This window comes from Lepeophtheirus salmonis, chromosome 2, assembly GCF_016086655.4.
Source record: "Lepeophtheirus salmonis chromosome 2, UVic_Lsal_1.4, whole genome shotgun sequence".
Taxonomy (NCBI): Eukaryota; Metazoa; Arthropoda; class Copepoda; order Siphonostomatoida; family Caligidae; genus Lepeophtheirus; species Lepeophtheirus salmonis.
Window position 1 is genome coordinate 11586084 of NC_052132.2, and position 24083 is coordinate 11610166.

The 24083-nt window shown below is 30.0% G+C and overlaps 1 protein-coding gene across 1 annotated transcript; it reads left to right on the forward strand.

Moving 5' to 3' along the window:
- Window positions 1-18: 18 nt before the first annotated feature.
- On the forward strand, window positions 19-19239 carry LOC121132472 (uncharacterized). Its single transcript, XM_040727880.2, has 4 exons — window positions 19-504; window positions 564-1028; window positions 14012-14081; window positions 17709-19239. Exons 1-4 carry the CDS (start codon window positions 19-21, stop codon window positions 17870-17872), a joined length of 1185 nt encoding a protein of 394 aa, XP_040583814.1. The 3' UTR covers window positions 17873-19239.
- The last annotated feature ends 4844 nt before the right edge of the window (window positions 19240-24083 follow it).

Sequence of the window (24083 nt, forward strand, 5' to 3'; positions counted from 1 at the left end):
TTTATACTCTTAGTTAGGATGGTATTATTGATTTCCCTGTTAATGCATCTTTCCCTTTACTTTGCTGAAAGGAGCTTTCTTCTGTTAGACAAAATACTTTCTCACGAAATATCAACACGCCATGGCACATTCAGTCATGGTTTTCTCCATAAAATGACTTCTTCTTACTTATTCAAGATTTTTTTTGTTTATTTATTGATATGTATATCCACACCTTTAAATAAGATAGATATAGTTACTCATAAAAGCTGTTCTAGAGCTCAATCTTCCATTGTCCGACAGATTTTGCATAAAATATGGAAGCCGATATTTCATGAGTATGGAATGAAATTATCCAAGGAGTGTCCACTTCACTTCTCCCGTGATATCTATAAATACCAAGAGTTAGCTAAGTTGCATTATAGAGTCAATCTATGGACTTGTGGATTCTGCGGAAAATCATTCTTCAAGGAAAATAATCTTGACTTTCATATTGCACGAAGTCATTCTCATCATACACTTGCAGTGATTATAAACTAATTTATCTAAGTTATTTTATATTAATTATTTTAAATCATTGGTAGGGCGATGAAGCAGTTTGCTTGGCTGATTACTGCGATATTTTTCGATGTAAAGGCTTCGAACTAGATGGAGATAATTCCATATTTAATGAAACCAATGGTAAGTCATCCAATAGCGATGGTAATAAAGCCTTAGTAGTAGGTCCACCACAAGAACTAGCATTTTTGATCAATGCTGGTGAACGAGAGATAAATAGTGAGGCGTATATTGGCCTAAGTGGAGATTTGGATCCCTTACTCAAAAAGAGAAACTCAGAATTAAATAATGAAGGCAAGGAAACCTCATCTAAACCCCGAGACAGGGAATTTACTAAAAAGAGGCGTTCAAGTATAATTGAGGATTTAGATAATAGAGCACCACCAAATGATGATGATCATCATGAAAGCTTCTCTAATTGGCTTTTTCATCCAGAGATAAAAGAAAAATGTGATACAATAATGATGGAAGATATTCATAGAAAGTGTCAAGTAAGTCATAAAATAAAAACGATATGAAAATAAATTAATATTCCTTACAATTGAAATCAACCAATTCTCATAGTCATAATACAAAACACAGTATGCAATAGGATTTCCAAATAGCCTCGGGAGATGGAATTTAACAATATCCAAAACATTAGATATAGTGCTTTAAATTCTATATATGGGTATTTTTTTCCTTTTTTCATCTAATCTGAATAAAATTTGGATTTCAAATAACCTATTATTGAGGAATTCTAAAATGAAAGTTCTGATATGTAAGTCAATCCAACTCTGTTGTTATGAGCTCCTTTTTATCATGAATTAGATTAAAAATCGTTTTGAATACCCTTGCGATTTGAATTGTAGTTCCTAAATCAGTAAAATCGTAAATGGATGTATATTAAAGTTGAGCTTATTTTTTCAATTTGAGAAATGTTAAGTTGCAAGGGTCACAAATTTTTCCTTTTAGGTGAAGGACATCGATATAAATTTTAAACGGTTTTGAAAAATATTAAGAGGTTGTTGCTCAACAGATCCAAAGTTTTGAAATTTTACGATTAAAAAAAAAAAAGTGGTTTGATCTTTATATCAACTAAGCCTTTGGTGTTTCAACAAACTTTACAACACAAGAAACTTAGTTAAATAAACTTACAATCGAAAATATTTTCTAATTTTTTTCTTATGTTTGGTTCTAATTAGTCAAAAAGAGCAAAGATTCCCATTACTTACATTTTTTGCTATATGTCTATCTATCTGCTCGTAAAAAAAATATTATCCATATTTACAATTTATGATTCCAAAATCATTAGTATTGGTTAATTTATTACTTGAAGTAGTCAAAGCAGGTTAAATTACCATAAATTTGATCTTTTACTGACCTTTTTTGATTAAAGAGCCTTTATAACCTAAATTCATCTTATATATACAAAATCTTCGTAAGAATCGTATTTAAAAACGATTATGGGATAGTTTGAGTTGAAAATTATCATTTTAAAGTAAAATTATTATGGGGTAAGCCTACCCCATATTATTATTGTTTTTTGTTTTTTTTTCAATGATAAAACTTTCCTATTTATTTCCTAATTTATTATTCATCTAAATTTTGAATATAAAGTAATAAAGTTCTAGTAATTTCTGTTGCACTATGTTTTTAAATTTAAATTTTAAAGGAGTATTTTTGCTTGAATCAAGGACATATAAGATGTGATGATCTTCGACCACTTGGAGGAGAAATTAGAGCTGCAATTCATCAGAGGTTAGGAGACCACGATATTCTTTTATGAGACCCACTCAACATTCAGCAGGATCATTAACAACTTTTAAATAAATGATAGCTTCAAGAACTTATCGGTAGTCATCTCGTTCAACCATAACTAGGGATCGTCTCAAATAAATTTATCTTGGAGGTGCAGACTTTGAAACAATTTCTTTGATTTTTCTGTAGCGAAATCTTCCAAGTTTTTGTAAATGGATTCATTTGAGAGTAAAGAACGACCTTTCTTGATTTTTATTATTCAAATTTTGTATGGCCTTTATTATCCGTCTTTATGATTCTGAACTTAATGCACTGTCATATAGAGCTAATCCAACAAGTTCCTCGGACAAGTACAATAAGTGTTTGAATATTTTTTTTGGATGTTGAGATTCGATAAGTTTGAATTAACGGAGGAATATTTAAGGAAGAGTTTTGTTAAATTCAGGTCATTATTAGGTGCACTTAATAAGGAGGAGAAGACATCCAGGCTCGGAGAGACACTCTCACTATAAACACAAAAATATCAAACAATCCTCGTTCCTCAATTTGAATTGTGATCGAAACATCTAAATTTTGATAGCCATCGGGCGTGGTATATAGCAACGAGGTTACATAAATTTTACACGTCGAGGATGCACATCATCAATAAATATAATTACCAGTTTAAGGAATTCTTTACTGTCTTGTCAATGACGATTTGTTTCCATACATTCATTTGCATTATCAAGGGTCTCTTGTCGCACATCTTCTACAAGACTAACAATTTCAAGATCTTCAATTCCAGTATCATACTTATATATATAAATGGATGGCCATTTTTCTTGAAATCTTATGAACAATTGACCATCAGGAGAAGACGTAGGTCTAAACAAAGACTGGAATGCTGTGCTCATGAATAAGTAATTAATTCCATAATAATAATATGGTATCTATATGTGAGAGGTAAAATATTCTTTCCTAGATTTTTTAAAAAGAAGAACACAAGCTTTAGCAGTCCTACCCTTATTTGAATTTTTTGTGTCAATGCACATGCCTTGGATTTGATATCTTATTTTCCGTCATAAAAAATTTGAAATAAATAGCAGTGCTCAGAAATTTTATCTCAGTATAAAATAAAATAAGGTTTAATTACTTTACTTATTTATTATAATTTGGCTATAAGACTTTTTGGATTAAGTAAAGGTAAGAAAAAGGTAAACATCTATGCAATAAATATTTCTTAATACTCAATTACGAATTATTAAATAAATTTAGCTTATAAAGTCTTTTTATTCGAAAAAAGGTCAGTGAAAGATCGAAAAAGGTCAAATTTATCATTAATTTAACTCATTTTTCTATTTTGAGTAAAAAATTAAGAATTGCTAGTAATTTGGGACACATAAATTGTTAATATGGATATCATTTCTTTTAACGAGCATCAGATGAACATGCAGCTAAAAAATACAAGTTATGGTAGTCTTTGCTCTTTTTGACCGATTAGCACAAAAGGTTAGTGAAAAAACTATAAAATGTTTTCGATAGCAAATTTATTTAGCTAAATTTCTTCTCAAATAAGATTTGTTGTAACACGAAGTACTTAGATGATATTTTGGTAAAAAGACTTATTTTTCCAAAAAAAAAAATATCGTGAAATTTCACAATTTGTATACGATATCTTTAGTGTAAAAGGGAAAATTTGCAACACTCACAACTCAACATTTCTCAAATTTAAAAATTTAGCTCTACTCTAATGTATATAATACATCATTTGGTAGCTATATTTGAGTTATACAACAAAATAATTGAAACACATTTTGTTTATGATGTCATAAAAAGTACATTGACTATAATTTTTTTACCTTAAATATCTCGAGTATGATATCACTTGATTTTGATAAAACTTTTATCAGAACAAGATTACATAAATATCTCACTTAAAAAAAATGATTAGAGTGTTACATCCATGGGATTGGGAGATATGATAAGTATAATTAGCTCATAAAAATAATGCATTTTCTCATTTAATGGTTTTTATTGGTGTATTGCTTATAAAGTTAAGTCGATTTTGTGAGTTTAAATAAATTCAACTGTAATTCGCTCCATTAATATTTTTTTATATTGCTTTCATAAGATGATATCAAGTGAAAAAGATTGATAAAGTAGAATAAATGTTGTTTGAAAGAAATATATAATGTGGATAATGTAAAATTTTACATACTCATTTTTTACATTAAAAAAAAGAACCATAAAATTTACTTATGTAACAAGAATACCTTAGGCCAATGAATACTTAAACAACAGTTGTGAAGATATTATTGCTAAGGCTTAAGTATTTTATTCCTTCGCCTCACTTGATAAATAGTTTGTTCTTTTTGATAAAATTAGAAGTAATAAATTAGATCCCTGTTCGATTTATAGACACAATATTCTGTGTAGAAGTTGTAACTTGTATAAGCAAACTGTATTAGTTGCAAGCCAAAATTGAGATGAACCATTTCAAATGAAGGATTTACATCACTTGGGATGAGGATAATACAATAATTGAATATCCCATGGATGATTGATTTATTAATTATGCAAATTTTTGGATATTTTATTACAAATTACTAAGATATAAGAGTATTCTGTGGCACATTAGCAAGTTCAAATGCCCCACAGTTATACGACTCATAAACACATAATAACCATTTAATTTTAACGGATCAAAATGTAATGGTAATATCAATTAATAGTTGGTAATTAGAATGACCAAATGATGTTTTTAAATAATGCATTTTAGGACAAAGAAATTGCAAAATTGTTCGATTGTATCTTACAAGTTGAAACTCGTACAGACATTGCAACATGTACACAACATACATATATATTGGCCGTGTTATTATTTCTATGAAGAAATTTTGGCTATCATTTATATAGAAATACATATGTATATGTACGCTTTTAATAAAGATTACTAAGTAATATTATAATTCAACATGGAATGTAATATTATGCAGGATTTTAATATCATGAAATATTTATATATATATATTGCAGATAAAGTAAGAAGTCTGTTAATATGCAAGATAACTCGTTAATGGGCATACTAACTGAGCAAAACCGTTAATCTGTATAATAACTGAAAGAGATAACTAATGTGCAAAATGATTAAAATCATAAATTTCACATTATCTTCTGAGACCCTTTCCAGAGACACAAATTGATACTCGGCTCATGGGATATGTAGCATGTCCACAAGACTTGATTATGATTAAGTACCCTTCGTCAATTCTTTTATTTCAATCCGGGACGCCATCCCCTGTAGCCCCGGTTGTTATCCCGACCCACTGTTTGTGTTGCGTGCCGACGCGACTAACAAACGTATATTCAAGATTCGATATAATATCTTGAATCCCTGTTCTACATATTTAACCCTTATCTGCCCAGCAGTGACGTCGCTGCCCCAAATTTTTATTGTATATATTATACAATCAAATCTTATAGATGAATACCCATACTCTTGATATGAGATGAGGATAATGAGTTGCGTGTAATTCTAGACAGGGGACTAAATACACATTTATATCGACAAATATGACAATTCATCTGTTTCTCATCCGGTAAGTATTTTCCAAATTCCTGGGCCTCCATTTTCAGAAATCCAGACAGAAGGCGACGTTATTTTAGGCATTTTATTCAGTTCTCTATCGACTATCAGCGACTAATATTATATAAATATTGAATAATAAAGGCGGGAATGATAACGTTCTTGATGGAAGAAGATGTATATTATTTAATCAATGATGCCATAAGTATTTCTTCGCTTCTCCTCGCACGCACTTTAGTATTCTTACCAAAATTATCAACCTGTGCAAGGAGAAGGGGGGAAGACATATGGTATCATTGTTTAAAATACTGATGTGATTATCACCTGTCTACTTTATTATGATTTTTGAGGGTATAACGAAAGTATTTATTAGCAAAATGTTTAATGAAGATATACTACGTATAATTGACTTAGACGTTTTTTATCCGTTACAGCAGATTTGAAAACGTCACACTCCATGAAATTGTAATTCATTATGAACCATATTCTCAGAATAATAGCTAATGAAACGACAAAGGAGAGTATTTTGAAATATATTTGAAGTTCCAAGTTTAAAAAAGAAGGCTTTAATTAAATATAGTCTACATACTAAAAAATATACCATCATACATTTATGTTAAATATACAAAATTAAACAATTATAATCATATAACTAATAACAATAAATTATAAATGCAGAATATTGAAATAATAGATTGATCCAAATAATATTTTCTTGTTCTGACATGAATTCAGTTAAATATGTCATAACTTTAAGTTGCTAAACAAAAGCGAGACGTGGAGTTAAAAAAAAAAGATCATCACCCTTTTTTCCTAATGTGGAAGTTGCTATATACAATGGTGCACATGATAGATATATTTCAACGGATGAGATCTAAATAATTATTAATAATAAAGCAAATGTCAAAATAATAAAATTAGACAATAAATATACTAATAAAAAAAATGCTATAATTAAATCCATCGTAAAGATTTAGTGCAAAAGCTAATTATGTATGTAGTAATGTCCGGCGATATTACTTCTTATTAAGGGCATCAAAAAAGATTCCCCCCCCTTATTTATGCTTGTATAACAGTATACTATCATCATGAAGGATACGCACAATTGCTAGTTATAATGCTACACCCAATGCAACTACCCCCGTTGTTGTGACCATTTAAGCAGTTGTTTTTGCCATTTAATGAGTTGTGTATCATAATTCTTGATATGTTTAGCTAAAATAGAATCATATTTTATGGTTAGATTTAAAAAAAATTGAATACTTACTGTTAGATATTACAAAATTCAGAGTTCCATTCCGAAATTAGTAAATATTTTATACTTTTTACTGATAACTTGATCGTCATTTGGTGTGGATGACTCAAAACATTTTTATATCTATTTCTATAAATGACATCAGTACCAACATCCTCTATTAATTTAATGATGGTTCCTCGGGAAGGGATAGGTTTACCCGTGTATTTCTCCATAAATTTTTTGAACGTAGATGATTAGCAAAGGATAAGGGTATATACATGCAATAAGCATCTTTGTGAAATCAGAGTTAAAGTCTGACTTGATGTATTCATCATTAACTTGACTTTTTAGATGAATATACACGCTCTTGATATGAGATGAGGATAATGAGTGGCGTGTAATTCTAGACAGGGGACTAAAGGCACATTTATATCGACAAATCTGACAAGCTATCTGTTTCTCATCCAGTAAGTATTTTCCAAATTCCTGGGCCTCCATTTTCATAAATTCAGACAGAAGGCGACGTTATTTTAGGCATTTTATTCAGTTCTCTATCGACTATCACCATCTAATATTATATTAATATTGAATAATACAGGCGGGAATGATAAAGTTCTTGATTGATAGAAGAAGATGTATATTATTTAATCAATGATACCATAAGTATTTCTTCCCTTCTCCTCGGACGCTTTAGTATTCTTACCAAAATTATCACCCTTACTTATACAGTAACTCTCCATTCTAAGAGGGGATTTTTCGTTATGTCAATAAAAATCTTTTGGTATATCTTGGGGATAATAGAAGATAGTAGAGTTAGCCAAGCTACTATACATTTTTCGGCCTTTTGAGAGAAGGGAGGTACTTTGAATAAAAAAGGGGCTTCAGCCACGAATTTTCTTCATTAATTGCCTTCTTAGCTAAAAGAAGCAGAGAATGTGCTTTATAAAAAAACCAGGGGAGCTATTTCAGCACCATACAATCAACTCATGTCAGGAGATTGTATTTCCTTAATTCTCTTAATTTTTTATATACCAAATTACACAGTCTTGTCCAATTTGTGTAAGTTTCACCGTGTCTTTGCCATTCTATGCCTAAAATTTCAACCCTATTTTTGACATTACAATCTAAAAGTGTAGTCGAAGAGTGTGGCTTCCAAATCCCTGCTGGGAGAACAGCAGTTTTACCTTTATTAATTATAAAGCCAGACCAGTGGGAATATTTTTCAAAAGACTTTAGAATGACTTCAATTCTTCTAACTAACTGACTTTCAGTGTTTGCTTCGACAAATAATGTGACATCATCTAAATAGGTGTCAAGTAAACGTTTAGAATTGCCTGAGGAAATTCCAAAGCCTCTATATCTCTTTAGCAGAGATATACAAAATTCTTCAATTGTGGCAATAAATAACAAGAAGAATAGGCTCACTTACACAACCATCAATCCCGATTATAGATGATCCATTACACAGCAAGACACTTATAGGATTGAAAAAACGCTTAGGCAAAAGCTTTTTAACAGCCCGAAGTATATGACTGTGTTTAATATAATCAAATGCCTTGTGGAAATCCACCACAATGATTTCCCCATATTTTTTATTCTCCTTCAAAGAATCAACACATGCTTTAATTTTTCTAGATATGACAGTTATTTCCTTATTTCTTAGAAATCTTTTTTGATGGTTACCTATCTTTTGGTTGAGGATAGGCTCAATTTGTTTTGCAATTACTCCTGCTAGGATTCTATATGTTTCGTTCAAAACTGTTATTGGCCTCCAATCACCAATCTGAGTACCGTCTCCTTTCTTAGGGATGAGTACAAATCTACCACGGGTTATAGAAGGAGGTAATTTTTCATACTTCTCCATCGAAGTTCCAAACTTTATGAGAAACGGAACAAAAACATCGGGGAGGATGGTAAAAATTTTACCACCTAAACCATCAGGTCCCGCTGCTTTATTAGTTTTAAAACTATTTTTCACATAACACAAAATATTTTTTGATTTGAAAACAGGAATCATGTTTTATGATTTCCGTTTTCTAGGAAAATTGCTGCATTGGTCTCCAAGAATATTCTGAAATTGAGAGTAGAAATAGTCCAAAATATCCTTAGTTTTGTCTAAGACCTTATCTTCCAAAACGATCTTCTTAACGTTAGCTTTCGCATTTATGTTTTTGAAATGGAGGATTCTTCTTCGAATATTGAACTTGCATTTTTTGTCACGCTTTCTCTCCATCTCTTCCTCTGCAATATCAGATAATATTCTATACACATTATGAGTATCAGCAGCAAAAAAACTATGAAATAATTTGTATCCTTTTTGCCCTACTAAACATATCAGCAGTAATTTTAACATTTTTTATAAGACGACAATCCAACCGGTTCGATTGGTTGAAGGGGGTCAAAAAGCACGTCCAGTCTGTGTTCTATGGGTTTTATAAAGTCTTCTTGTTCTATAACTCACCTAGATAGACTATACTGCCGAATTGAAGGACTTGATCGAAATTCCACTTGAATGATCTTGTGATCAGAAAAGGGTTCTAGACAATAAAAAGATTTTTTAATGTTTTTGAAAATGCTTGGATAAACTAGAGAAAGGTCTATTCTTGATGTTCGATTTACATTTCTGCATGAAAATATGTCATCAGGACTTCAAATTTTAATAGTATCAGTGAGATTGAGTTCCCCTACAAGCTTAAGTAAGAAGTATAAGTTAACTTGTCCGAATCTTTTATCTATTTCTACATTCATGTCCCCTATAAGGATACATGGACGCGAATCACACTTAAGATTGTACAACATTGATTGGTAGAGAGCATGAGATCTTATATTTGGTCCATAAGCATCAAAAAGTTATTAATTTCAATTATGTACCATTGACTCTTGGATGAGTACTCCTTGGACAAAGAAGAGCACTCTAGTTTCGTAGAAACCAGTGATAGAATGCCTCTAGAAGAATCAGACCCAGTAAAATAAGAATCGAAATCATGAGGAAGACAGAACCCACAATAACTTTTACAGGTTGCAGAAACCTTTGTTCTTACGTCTTGTAAACAAATTATAGTAGGATTAAGTTTTATAAGTCTTTTAATTAAAGCATGTCTGGTCTTTCTGTCTCTTCCGCATCTTGTGTTTAGTGAAAGTATTTTGAATGTTTCCATGATTGCAATTATTAATTTCTCTGTATTTTCTTGGGATTTTCACTTTTCTGTGGAGACAAACTAGTATCTGGAGCAGACCTTTTTGTAACAGATCCTGACCTTGTACGTGAGGTTCTACATTAATAAGAGGTTTATTTTTTTAATTGGTTTCATATTTTCATTCGAGTCTAATGAAATATCTTCCAATGGTTCGTATTGTCGTCTTCATTCCCTGTTATAGGTGTAGTTATACGTCTACCTGTTTTATCATCGACTGAGAATGAAGACACCTGGCCTTGACTTATTTCTGCATTAAATACCTCATTCAATGAATCAACATTTTCCGAAATCACTACTTTCCTCCTATTTTACTGAGATCCATCATTATTTGTTTGTTTATCTTCTGATTCTTCTTCTACGACTTTGTCATCCTTCCCTGATGAGTGACTTCCTTCTTGATTATCCTGAACAGATCTTTCCATATTTGTAAAACTCTTTAGAATTTTCTCGTGACTTCTTTTTGGTTCATTAGTTTATGACATTCAGCAATTTCTTGAAGAACTTCCTCTTCTAGAATTTTTAGGTAATCCGACCACTTTTGATACTTATTGGGATAGCTTTTAGCTAAATGACCAGTTTAACAACATTTTGCACTTTTCTTAGGTTGACCTAAATAACTAATTCTGGTTTTGAAACCTTTGAGTGGAAGAAATCCTGGTAAATCACACATAGGGACCAGTATTTATATTCTATTCAAATCTTAAAATATTCTGTAACTGCACATGAATTATGATATACATTATAGACCAATAAAAAACAACCAAAAAAAAACAACCAGTATTCTTGTTAAACATGCACACCCCCTGCAATTTTTCATAAATACGACTATAGAATGCTCCCTGATGTATATCATATACATATTCTTATATCTAAAATATATTTATCAGGGAACAAATATACAGTTCCATGCTATATGCACAACCCTGTAATATCTCATTAATAAGACTACATTTTTATTTCATAGATCAAAATATGTTTATTAACACCATAATATACTACATTGCACCCGGTGACTCTTTTTCAAATATTCATACATATAAAAAAACTTTGCTTCATTAATGTATTTATGAAATTGTAAAACGGTGTTGATAATTTTTGGAGCTAATTCTCCCCAATCCCCCAATAATGAAAGCTACCATCACCCCTACTTCTTTTGTCTTTGAGGGATCAAATTTTGTGTTTTTTCTCATTTGATTACCTTTGATTTGATAATTGAAAAATATGTATCATTTATGGACCGTCACATGGATGTCACGCTTGGAAGAAACATCTACATTTATTTTTTATACATAATAAGAATGAAAATAAGATATAATTATACGTAACCTTAAGGACTCCAGAGGAAGACAGAACACTCAGTAGCAAATAAGCAAGTTTTTTTCCTTCTCGTCGCTGATTTGCTAAAATTTGTCAGCTACTGGTCTTGGAGGAGTTTTATATACTATTTTGTGGGCTTAATTAAATCATTTGTTAAAATTAGCCAATAATTGTAATATAGTTTTCATAATAGTAATGTCAAATATTAGTACAGTGTATTATAAAAATAGATCAGCTACGAATAACAAGTCTCTAGACTTCTTGTCCATGATAATATTTAACTATCCAAAAGACATAAATAGCAAGAAGTTGTAGAGCAATGCCACCAAACGTGCTAATTGAAATTTTAAAAAAGGCTCATGAATTTTTCACTTTTTTTTTAATATGTGAGGGATGTAAAAATTAAATAAATTGGTGGGTTTAAAAATATGTCAGTGGGCTTTATATTCTATTTTCTATTTGCTTAATATCATTTTGAGAGTAATATTTCTTATCCATTGGTGCAAAAGAAATAAGAAATCACGCTTAAAACGGGCAGTCTATCATCCCTTTATTTTAAAACTACTGATTTAGAAAAGCAAATTGAAATTATAATTAATTCATTTATATAAGAAACATCACTTTTTACTCTATATATGTATTCAACCAAAAATCATTGATAGTAGAATCAGTTTTTATTTAACAGAATGGGTAGTTGATAAAATTGATTAATTTTACACTTAAAAACACAGTAACAAAAAATTCAAATATAACTATTAAATAAGTATTTCTCTGTTTTTTTCATAGAAATTATAATAACTTAATCCAATGACCTAGTTACAATATACTATGCAATGATAATAGCTGTAGTCTAAAGAAATCCATTATTTTAAATTTTCTCTCTCCATAATTATTTATCTCCTTGGTAATCAAAATAGGGATTACTCGACGATTTCCATTATTTTGACATCAAAACTACCGGTATGTAATCGACAACACCAAAATTGCGCGTGATTGGCTATTATAGTATTAGAGCCATACACATTATTCACATTTTCAGCCGCATTGCTTGTGTTTTCGCCTTGAATAATAGAAGAAAAACGTAAAATATGGCGTATTTTCTCTCTACTAGTGTATATCTTTGACCTTTGCTCAAACAATAATGAGACAAACAATCGAAAAACTGTTTAAAAACTTATTTATTACCGAATCTTATCTTTCTAATACTATCTAGTGTAAACCGATAGCAATTATACAATCCAAGATACTCATTACTAAACCCATCTATTGGGAACAATTTCAATTTCTTTTTACTATTATTTAGAGCCTGCATGGGCAACTGGCGGCCTGATGGGTGCATAAAACCATCGTTCTCATCAGTGTGGCCCGCAAATAGATCAGTCATAATTATTAAAAAAATGGTCATGTGGCCGTCAAATAATAGTTTTTAAAAAAAATTGACCCTCTTTAACATGGAAGTTGCATATCCCTGATTTAGAGTATGGTGCTTTTATGACAAACATAAAATATACATTTTTTCGGAAAAAAGACATTTAAGAAATAGACTTAAATATTAGTTTTCTAAAAAAAAGTAATTAAATAGTAACTTTCGACAAATTCTATGAATAGGGACCTGAAAAAAAAAAAAAAAAAAAAAGGAGTGGGGATTGGTTTTTGGAATAAAAAAAAAATCAAAATTAAAAGTACAAATATAAAATTTCTTGGGAATTTTTTTTCAAAAATCCATAGTTATTTACAGAAAATTAAATTTTTGTAAAAAAATTTCAAAAATCCTAGGTATTCTCAATAAATTAAAGTTTTGAAATTTTTTTCAAAGATCCTGAGCTGTTAACAAAAAAAAAAGAAAAGATAAAATAATGCACAATCGACTGAAACTTTGCAACAAATTGAAATACTTATTTAAATTTGATTTGAAGCGGCGGTTTTACGCTCTACTGAGTGCCCATTCTAGTTTAATTTCATTTGGTTGTTTATAAAGGATTTTCACTAAATACATTGGGCTCGTACGTCATACTTTCTCTTTTTATCTCAAAATTGGAGACAGTGGCAGAGGATAGTTGAAATTCAACTCTCGCAACCTTTTAATAATAAGGAAATAACTTCATGCGCATTGAAGCAAAGAATATATTGACTGAGAAAGAGAAGACGGATCTCGACTTTTTGGAGTTATTCGGATAATTAGCACTTCGAAGTGTCAGGAAACTAGATGGAAGTGTACAGAATACTCATATATTGAGCTAAAAATCACTGGTCTTTAATCAATTTTTATTTGACAAGGGCTCAAAAATGACTATAGTTGATAAAATATATTAATTTTAAAATATTTAGTTTTAAAAACACCAAATGAAGGTTTTATATTAATTAATAACAAAATAGACATGTTTATATTAAAGCTATCTTCTTTCATTGCGTTTTCAGAAGCTAATAGATGATTGCACTTCTCCATTACTTTTTCGATTATCAAGTGAAGAGTATAAGGCAATATATCGTGAGTATATGTACATACATTTAATTATTAACTTAAGTATTTCATTGAAGAAATTAATTATTTGAAGGAGGGTAATATAAATTACTATTTTAATGAACTACGGCAACGTGTAATTGCATGGAGTGATGAATGGAATTATGTGTGTTACAAAATATATCCATAAAGAACCTCTACAATTATATATCAATAAAACTGATTTTGTATATATTTTTATTGATCTTAAAAACTATATGGGTTTTTATAGAGATAATTTAAAACAGAGACTCTTATTAAGAAATTTAAAAAAAAACCTCCTGAGTTATATTTATTTAGAACTATTAAATCCTAAAGTTTTGCTTATTGACAATACAAGGCGTTAAGATTAAATTGGTGCTTACGTGTGCCGATGATTTTGTTATGATGGAGCTGTCTGACGGCGTCTCTCTCTCTTTTTTTTTTGGTATCAACAAACTTAAGTGAAGTTTCGGTAATGATGGCGATAGCTGCTTCACATATAAACAAGATTGAATTTACAGAGGTGGAACGGTGTTGCATCATGACGATGATTTTTGTCCACAACAGCATTGAGATTTCAAATTAAGAGGTCTCAGATGTAACTAGCACCTCTATCCGGATCGTGAAAAAGACTCAGCACCTTGTCATGCCTCAGACAGGTTGTTGAAGTAACTGAGTGAGCACTGCTATAGCTTCATTGGTAAGGAAATATGGTCCTCATCACTCCAAACCTTACCCATGGATTAATTTGTCTGGGGCAACGTGAAATACAAAAGAAATCCAACTTTATGTTCAATTCAACCTAATTTTGAAGTAAATTTGTCAAAAAATGTGGCTTCAGTGACAATTTTTATTTTTTAAATGCGCCGATTTGATCTTAACATCCTGTACCTGTAATCAAACCTAATTAATTAAATATACTTAATGAAACTAATAATGTTTGATCAATAACTTTACCTCAATGATGAATGGTTAATAGTCAAACTATTGTTGTCTTTCTAATAGTTTTTCTTTTCATCTCCATGCAAATAAATAAATGAAAGAAAATTCCCCAAAAATAATTTGAATATATTCGAATATATATATATATATATATTGTGAAGTTACTTTCTCGATTGAAATAAGCTTTATCGAGGAGAAGCATTAGGGGGATATAGTTACTCCATCATTATCAGAATCAGCAAAACATAATTTTGGTACTGCATCTAGGTAAGTAGAACACAAATTTTTAGCAAATTTGGATGACGTTTACCTCTGGCACAATTACGATTTGTATACGTGTATGAAACAAAACTTTTTTTATTATGGGTTCTATAAAAAAACATATTAAAGAGTAACATATTTTTATAATGAAATAAAGCCTATCTTGAATTATATTTTTTTGTCAATTCACTTTACTTGATTGTATCAAGCAATAAGTGATCGCACCCAGACCATTTATTAAATAAAGAAGTTATTATTACACTTGAGTACATAAAAGAAGAAAAGAAAAATAGTAACAGTCTTTCTTTTTCAGTTATTTCTCTTTTTTTACTAATTATCATCTTTATATAATAATATAAATTTATAATTATAATTGAATTAGTAACTACTTTACACATATTAATACATAGATAACTCATCAATTTTTAAATAGTTTTTTTTTTTTTTGCTTTACCTATGTTTCTTTGATTTGGAAGGGACTATCTTGAGCTATGCCTCTTGGTGCAGATTCTTTGTCCTAAAGTCAGTAATTTCGATGGATACCCTGTATGTTTTGATGTCATTTTTAACTTGATCAAAAAATTAACCAAAATTTGCTTAAATTTTGTACTTGTATTCTACTTATCTAGCAGCTGTACCAAAATAAGGATTCCCCGATTCTGACAAGGATTTCTAATTTAGGGGGTACCTGCATCACCTTAATAAACATGGATGCATTTTTCGAGGATTTATAATATTTTTTAATGAAAAACTTTATTTTTATATTTATAGTTGGATTATTATTTATTTTTTGTTAAATAGGTAAAATTTAATCGGTACTTAAATAAACATTTCAAATTTATTAAAAAATGTAATCAAGGCTCAGACTACACTAGTTAATAAAACTTCATCTTTTATTTGCACTTAGATCGACATGGGGGTAATTATATGAGTTTGTCCGCATATCATAATTTATCTTTCTATCTTGAAATGTGAGACAGCTACAGTGGAGAGTTAAAATTCAATTATCGCAACCTTTTAATAATAAGAAAGTAACTTTGCTAAGTGAAACGAAGCGACGCCTTGTAAAACAAAGAATTTATTATTGGAGTATTACGAGTGGGATCTCCGCTCAATCGATTACAATTGCTCGAATAATTTTCCTAGTATGATTAGAAAAAAACATTGGAGTTTGTGCTATATATTTCTATTTAGGTTTTCTGTTTTAGGAGTACTTAATGGATTGGATGACATAGAAGTTCCTCTCCATGATACCTACTACCTTCATCCTGTAATTGTACTTTAATGGTTTACGGTAGATACAAGAAAGAGTCGTTGTGCTTTACTTAATGGGATGTTAGTTTCTCAGGCATCATCCCTCAGTCCATGGATTGACTCCTAGTCCCCCCCCGGACTTAAAGTTTTTTTCTACTTATTAAAAGGTTTCCATAATTGAATTTCAACTATCCGCTGTCGCTATCCACAATTTTGAGATAGATAGAGAAAGTATGACGTGGGGGCAAAGTTATACAATGTACCTTGAGATGATTCATCCTTGAGAATTACGAAAATGAACTTAATAATCCGAAACTTCTGCTTTTGTTGCCACCAGAGTGCTTTTTAGAAAAGTACTTTATTAGAACATCTACATCAATACATATATTTTTTAAAAGGATAATGATAATTGAGAATAATGCAATAGTTGAATATTCCATCGATATATTTATGGTGTAATTTTTGGACAAATTATTAAAATATATGTATTATGCAGCACATTATAAAGTTCAAATGCTCAAAGTTATATTCCTTATAAATACATAATTATTTGAAATTGTTTTGGGAATAGTTTAGATTTTTGCCAATAAATGTGGATTTTTCAAAAACTTTATAAAAATATTTAATATTCTGTTAATATTTGAAATCTAATTTTTGAATTTTTTTACAAAGGATTTTTTTTTCTTATATTTTTTCAAAAAATTTAATTTTTCAATTTTTCTAAAAAAATTTCATAAACCAAGTCTCCCCAGAAATATTATCTTGCGGACGCCCCTGGTATGACATGATTAAGTATGATATATAAATCCAAAATTTAATTTCTGAGCTGGTCTACTGTCAACAATTCCACAAACCAAATTTTAGTGAAATCCTTTTCCGCAGAAAACTTTTTCATGTATATGAAAGAGTACCTTAGAAAAATTTAATATTGTAAAAGTTATTTATGATTTGATGCTTGAAAAATATTAAGTGTATGTATTTATTAGGGTATCAAGGTGTATTGTAGTATACTCTTTAGGACCACAAAAGTAGATTTTTGAGTTATAAGAGTCATTTTCATGTTTTTAGAGTGAGAAATAACCAAGAGCACGCCATTTTGATCAAAGGGCAAACATCTGTTAACTAGCGTTATTTATAGATACTTAGTCAGTAATCCATTTTTTTATTTTTTTATAGAATACTTAGATCAAAGGATTTGTTGGTACTTGACCTGCGAGCGATATCGGCAATTTCTAGGATCCAAGAAACCCAGCTCCTCACTTGCCTTATTCCTTATTCTTGGTTTGACACTCGCTCTATTCCTAGCAATTAGTTATTACGTGGTATGGTTTTGCTTTTAAGAAATATGAAATAATAAACATCACAGACTTTCAGTTACCGATTTCAATCATTCAAAAATGTGCACCGTCGAATTACAACTACATTTAGATTAGAAATTATGATAAAAGTTATTTATTTGTGTGTTCAGTTTATAAACCATATAAATATATATTCTATAGTACTAAATATACTTAAATAAGGATAGTTATGTTTTGAAAATGTTGTAATAACCTTTGATACATAAGAAAATTACTATACACATACATTTCCTTACTTCCTTACATTAATTTCCTTTAGTGATATTTTGTAGTGTGGGGTATTTTTTCTAAATAATAACGTGTACACCAGATTTTTTTTATCTGCTTTTAATTCATTAGATGTAGTTGGACTAATAAGGTATAAGTAAACATTGTAGCATTACATTTACTCCATCTGACCGAGGAATCTTCTTTGAAGTACATATTCATTAAGTATATTTCCTTCTCTATGTATAAGCTAGCGCGAACCTACGCACATTCAATTCAAGAGTATAAAAAATAAGGACTTTATGCTTTTTACTAGAAAATTTAATATTTCAATTTTTTTTTCAAAAAATTGAATACTTGAAATTTAATTTATTTTTTCAAATTGTTTTCCGAAAAATTTAATTCTCTAAGAAAAACTATAGATTTATCAAATTTTCCTGCAAAAAATTTAATATAGGAAATTTTTTTCGAAAAAACATTATACTTGAAATATAATTTTTCACCTTTTTTCCAAAAAACATTTTACACTGAAATATAATTTTTCAAATTTTTTTCCAAAAAATTAATTTTCTTTAAATATGTTGTCTATAGATTTTTGAAATTTTTCTTTTGAACAGTTGTAGATTTTTGACCTTTTTTTCAAAAAATTTAATTTGATATTCGAAATTTTTTTCAAAAAGTTCCAAAAACCAAGCCCCCCTCTAAAAAAAATAATATATATATATATAATCCTGCGGGCACCCCTGAACGGACACCTGTTTTAAGGGTATCATCGTACTAAGCGGTCATATGCAGTTTTCAAATTTGGATTTTTACAAAACAGGTAACCTGATTTAAGAGATAACCAATACTAAGCGGTCGTTTTTTAAAAGTTATCTTGCAGCCGTTTGCAAACTTCCAAACAGTTTTATACAAGTTTGGTTGTATATTAAATAAGTTAATGTATTATCAATATATACAATGTACATAATATTTAATATTGATAGGACACTCTATGGAAATAACTCATAAATCAGCCCCCTCCTATTTTTTTTCATGACGTATTCTTTATTATAATTAAATTTTTACCATATCTACGTGTATCATAGCAAAAGTGTTTGCTTGCTATATTGTACATTCTTATACAATAAACATAGGTAACATAGATGCATGTTAGTTATTGATAAGGTAATTTATCATTCAATATAACTCATAATTAATTAATCTAAAATCCAATTTACATAGTATACTCCATTGCCTGTCAGGAGTTACTTTATAAAATTTTCAGTTATTTTGTCTGTATAAACCAGACGCTATCCTTAGATAACTCAATGCAACAAAATAAAGGTCTTAAAATACCCACAGGCTGAAACACAGAATTAATATTGTTATTTAAACCGTAGAACTCGAAAATGACTATTAAAACTTTCAACAACTACAGATTTGGCCTTTAATAAAATAAGCTATAAGGTTGAATGACTAAATATTAGGGAGAAAATAAATTAAATGGTTTAAATCTACCAATTTCTCAATTATTTTGGTTAGGAAGTATTTATAAGCTTGTTTTAAGCCCCTTACATATAAATTATTTTTTCATAATACTATATATTATTCCTTAAAACTCATGAAGAGTTGTAATCTGTATTTAATGCAACCTAACCAGCTAACTTTAAGAAAATTCCTTAATAAATATTAAAAACTAAATTCACCAAATATCAATCAAAACCAACCTTTTTTAAGGCAATTTTTTTTTAAATTGAAATGTAAGGTCTATTCTATAACTTTAGCTAAGAAATAAAGTACGTGAAGAAAAATTGTTAGTTTGAAAGTTTTAATGGTCATTTTCGTGTTTTACAGCTTTAGTAACAATAATAAATGTGGGTTACATCCTCCGTGCAAAAATGCTGTTGTATGTTGTAATAGCGCCTAGACATAGATTATAAATGGAAATGCCAATGGTCTCCGCAGCCATCACTTGTCAACCCATTGTTACTTGGGTTATTAATAAGAGGCGAAAGGCGTCTTCTCTTTCTAATCAGTGTTCTAAACGGTGATTGGTTCAATTTGAATTAGTTTTTTGTTAAGCTATAAACAATTCCCAACGATTATGATTGAATAAATATTATAAAGTTTCGAAGAATTGACCGTTTTGTTTTCTAATGAGACTATAAGGGATAGAGGCTTATTTCTAATTCTGATTCGTCTAAAATTTGTATATGCGCTTTTTCCCTTCTTGCATAGTTCATTGTTATATTGTCTTTTGACTATGATTCATCTAATGTAATTTAAGAGAAGTCAACGTTTTGGACAGGGTTATGTATTTTTCTTTAGAATATATCAAAAACATAAACTATTAATTAAAACCATAGTTCATAGTATCTTAATCATAATTATGTTTGAAAAAATTATAAAAGTTATTTTTAAACAAAAATACATAACCCTAATCAGATCGAAATTACGTGAATCCGGAACATGATACAAATACATAGTTTTTATTTACTTTTTATTTCAACCATCTTCTCTCCTCTTTCCTTTTTAGTCTTTTTAGCGTGACCTAATTACAAAAAACGTGATTTTTATGGAATCAAGAAAAGTCAAGTCAAAACCAATTTATCATATTTTTAAATATTAGATTTAGCTAAATATTTTATTCAATGTGCCCTCCTTCACAAGCAAAAGAGCCTCGATACGCTAGCAAACAGAGTGACAGCTCTTGACGACGAAGGTCGTGTCTATGGCGTGCACGCTGTTATCATAGCAGCTCCGAGTGAACCCAAATTTAGATGATAGTTTAGGGTCATGTTTTTTTTATAGAACTAATATTGATACATTATCAAAATTAATCTAAACTTGGATTATAATAAGAAAAAAAAAAAGATGATAGATTAGTTGGTCATTCTTCTGCTAGACTTCTCGAACATTGTCATTACACTTTGGAGAGAAAGAATGACATTAGAAGGCATGAAGCGAACTGATGAAATTTGGTTGTTGCACAAACCAATTCCCAGATTCCCTGGAACTAAATTTCCAAGCAGTGGTGAATCCCTGAAAGTTATCTTTTATTTGCATCAATCAGAACGACTCCTACTATGATTCCTGACACCTGGGATAAGTCAAAATACCAACTATCACGCTATATAGAATAATTGATAAACTCAGTAAGCTCCATTAAGAACACTACAATTTGCGAAAAAATAAAAACTGAGAATTAGAAGATGTATGTCTTAAGTTTAGAAAATCTATTTGACATGTCACATCCAGATATCTTTCACCAGATAAAAATCAAGAAACAAATATTTTCTTATTATGTAACACAAAACAGGACAGCCGGATAGGATGGGTGGAAAAGACAGAAAATGGGCTGCTCGGGAAACTAACAAAGAAAAAGGTTGGAGGAACAATAATAGTGCAGCAACAGATGGCTGGAAGAACATCGTCCTTCAACATCAGCAGCCACTGCCTCAGTGCACTCTTCCTCGTATGAAGAAAATTAAAAATTCTTTCTTTTCTCTTTTCAACAAGTTAAAAGAAGTACGTCTCAACCAAAGGTTGGTATTAGTCAAATTGTAGCTTCAGTTTTAGACAGAACTCCGATCAGTGACCAAAATGCAGTGTATATTTTACTTCCTTTTGCAGCTCATCTTGTTGATAACATCGATGATTTTGACATTAGTATAAGTTCCATAAAAAGGAATTGAAGTAAAGTTTTCCTTCAAACATTCGTTTAACATTACATTGGGATGGTATACTAATCCCTGACTTGGTTCGGCGAGCGAAGATCGAACATATAACAATATTAGTTTCAGGTGTAGAGAAAATTCTTTCATTGCCCAAGATTAATAGTAAGGATGCATACTCAATTGCTTCGGAGATCGTATCAGTTTTAGCAAAATGGAATATAAAATACAGAATTAAATCCCTTTCTTTGACTCCCCAGCGAAAAATACAGGATCTAAATCTGGCATTTGTCTGAGGCTTGAAATGTTATTTAAACGTGAGCCCTTGTACCTTGCCTGTCGATATCACATTTTGGGGATTACTCTTAGCTCTGTATTCTCTAATCTTGTGACAGAGCTATCAAAAAGTGTAGATATTACTTTAGAGATTGCTGTTCTAAAATTAACAAAATAAATTACAGAACAACCATTGAAGAATTGCCACTCCAAATACAGTCTTGGAAATATTACATTATTCAATTTTCTCAAAATCTCCTTCACTCTCACCAACCACGGGATGATTATAAAGAGATATTGTAATTATGATTAGATATTAAACTTCGAAGGAGTCTACTGAGCTCCCTTATGAGGACTGATAGTTTCCCTTGGATGAATTCTCCTCCCGTCGTCCCTCGTGGAATTCAGATTCCAGATTATAACGTCCCTTGAGATGGATGATCCAGTTAGAATCATTTTTCTTCAATTGCCTCGATCCTCCTTCTACATGACATTGGCATCCGGAAAAATATGCTGTTAATGTTGACTATTTGCCTGTACACCTCATAAAATATGGGATCAATTCAAAAATACAAAATAGACCAAAAATCCTTGGAGATGCATAAATAGGTTTATTTTTAAATTATACATTGAATATCTTTCTATAATATAAGCTATGATATTCCTCATCGCTATGTATTATGAATAAGTTATAAGGGTCTAAAGAAGAGTGTAGTTTTTCATCATTTTTCAACGTAAAAATGGAAATATATCGAGTTCAGAACGAGATTCTGAGTCAATAAAAACACTATATAATCATAAAAAATACTTTTACATAGGATATATTACTCCTATTTTTAATTTGGTGATTTTTTAAAGGGTAAAAATGACTCAAAACGATAATAGTCCCAAATTACTATAATTGCAGATATTTAGAATTCAGATAACTGAAAGGAAAACTAAGATCAAGTTTGGATTCTGGGCTCAAAAATAAATTCCTTTTTTGGCTTGAATTTATGTGTACAAAATTAGAGTTCTCCTGTGTTGTCTATATAAAAATTGCAATAGAAAATAATAGTTTGTTTTAGTACTATTAAAACAAAATTTAATTTAACAAATATTTCAAGTAAACATGTAGAAAATAAGAAAAAAAATATTAGAAACTAGCAATAGTAGCCGCCATTGCCAGGAGTCATTAGGCATCGGCTAAAATATTAAATTTTTCCTTAATAAAAACTCTCCAAGAAATCCTCAGTATTACGCTCTATTTTTTAAGAGCACACTCACATGTAACTCATAGTGAAATAAATATAAAGGTGAGGCAATAAGGAAATTCTACGCTTGCTTTTTTTATTTATCAAGAAAAGAGGGATAATTTAATGACGTCACTGTTGATACACACAGCACTCTGTCCCATAAAATTGTTAAAGATAAAAATCCAGTGTTGAAAAGGCTTGTTAAAAAATAGAAACTGAAAATCAATATGGTAACCCTAACAAATTGAAAAATGTTTTGGAGGAGAGAAAGAAGAATGCTCATGACGTTCCATGAGATCATCTGTGACAAGAGAGGAAGGAAAAAGGATATACACAATGACATTTGCAAGTATCAATTCGATTTTGATCCCCAATTCTACTCTGAGTCCAACAAGGACTTACAATTATATCTCCGCAACAAATCCTGAGAGATACGTTCAAACAGGTTTTGAATATAATTGAATCTATTTATGAAAGGATACTCACTACTCAGGAATTAAATGATAATGACAACTGCTAAGCAAAATGAAATTCGTTCTTTATACTACCAATTACAAATTAACGGGCCAGCTAAAAACACACACCAGATTTACATGTATGATAATTGTAAAGTAATAATTTTAAAACCCAGACTTAATTCATTGTAAGGCAACACAAATTAAGTGAATAAATTAAATTAATATAATTAAAATTCATTTGTTGTACACAATGGTAAGCTTACAAGCATGTCAAAAAGTATAAAAAGTAAAAATATTCAAATCATATTGATATTAATATCTATAAAAGTAAATCCTTTCCAATACTTATTTCGATTGTTAT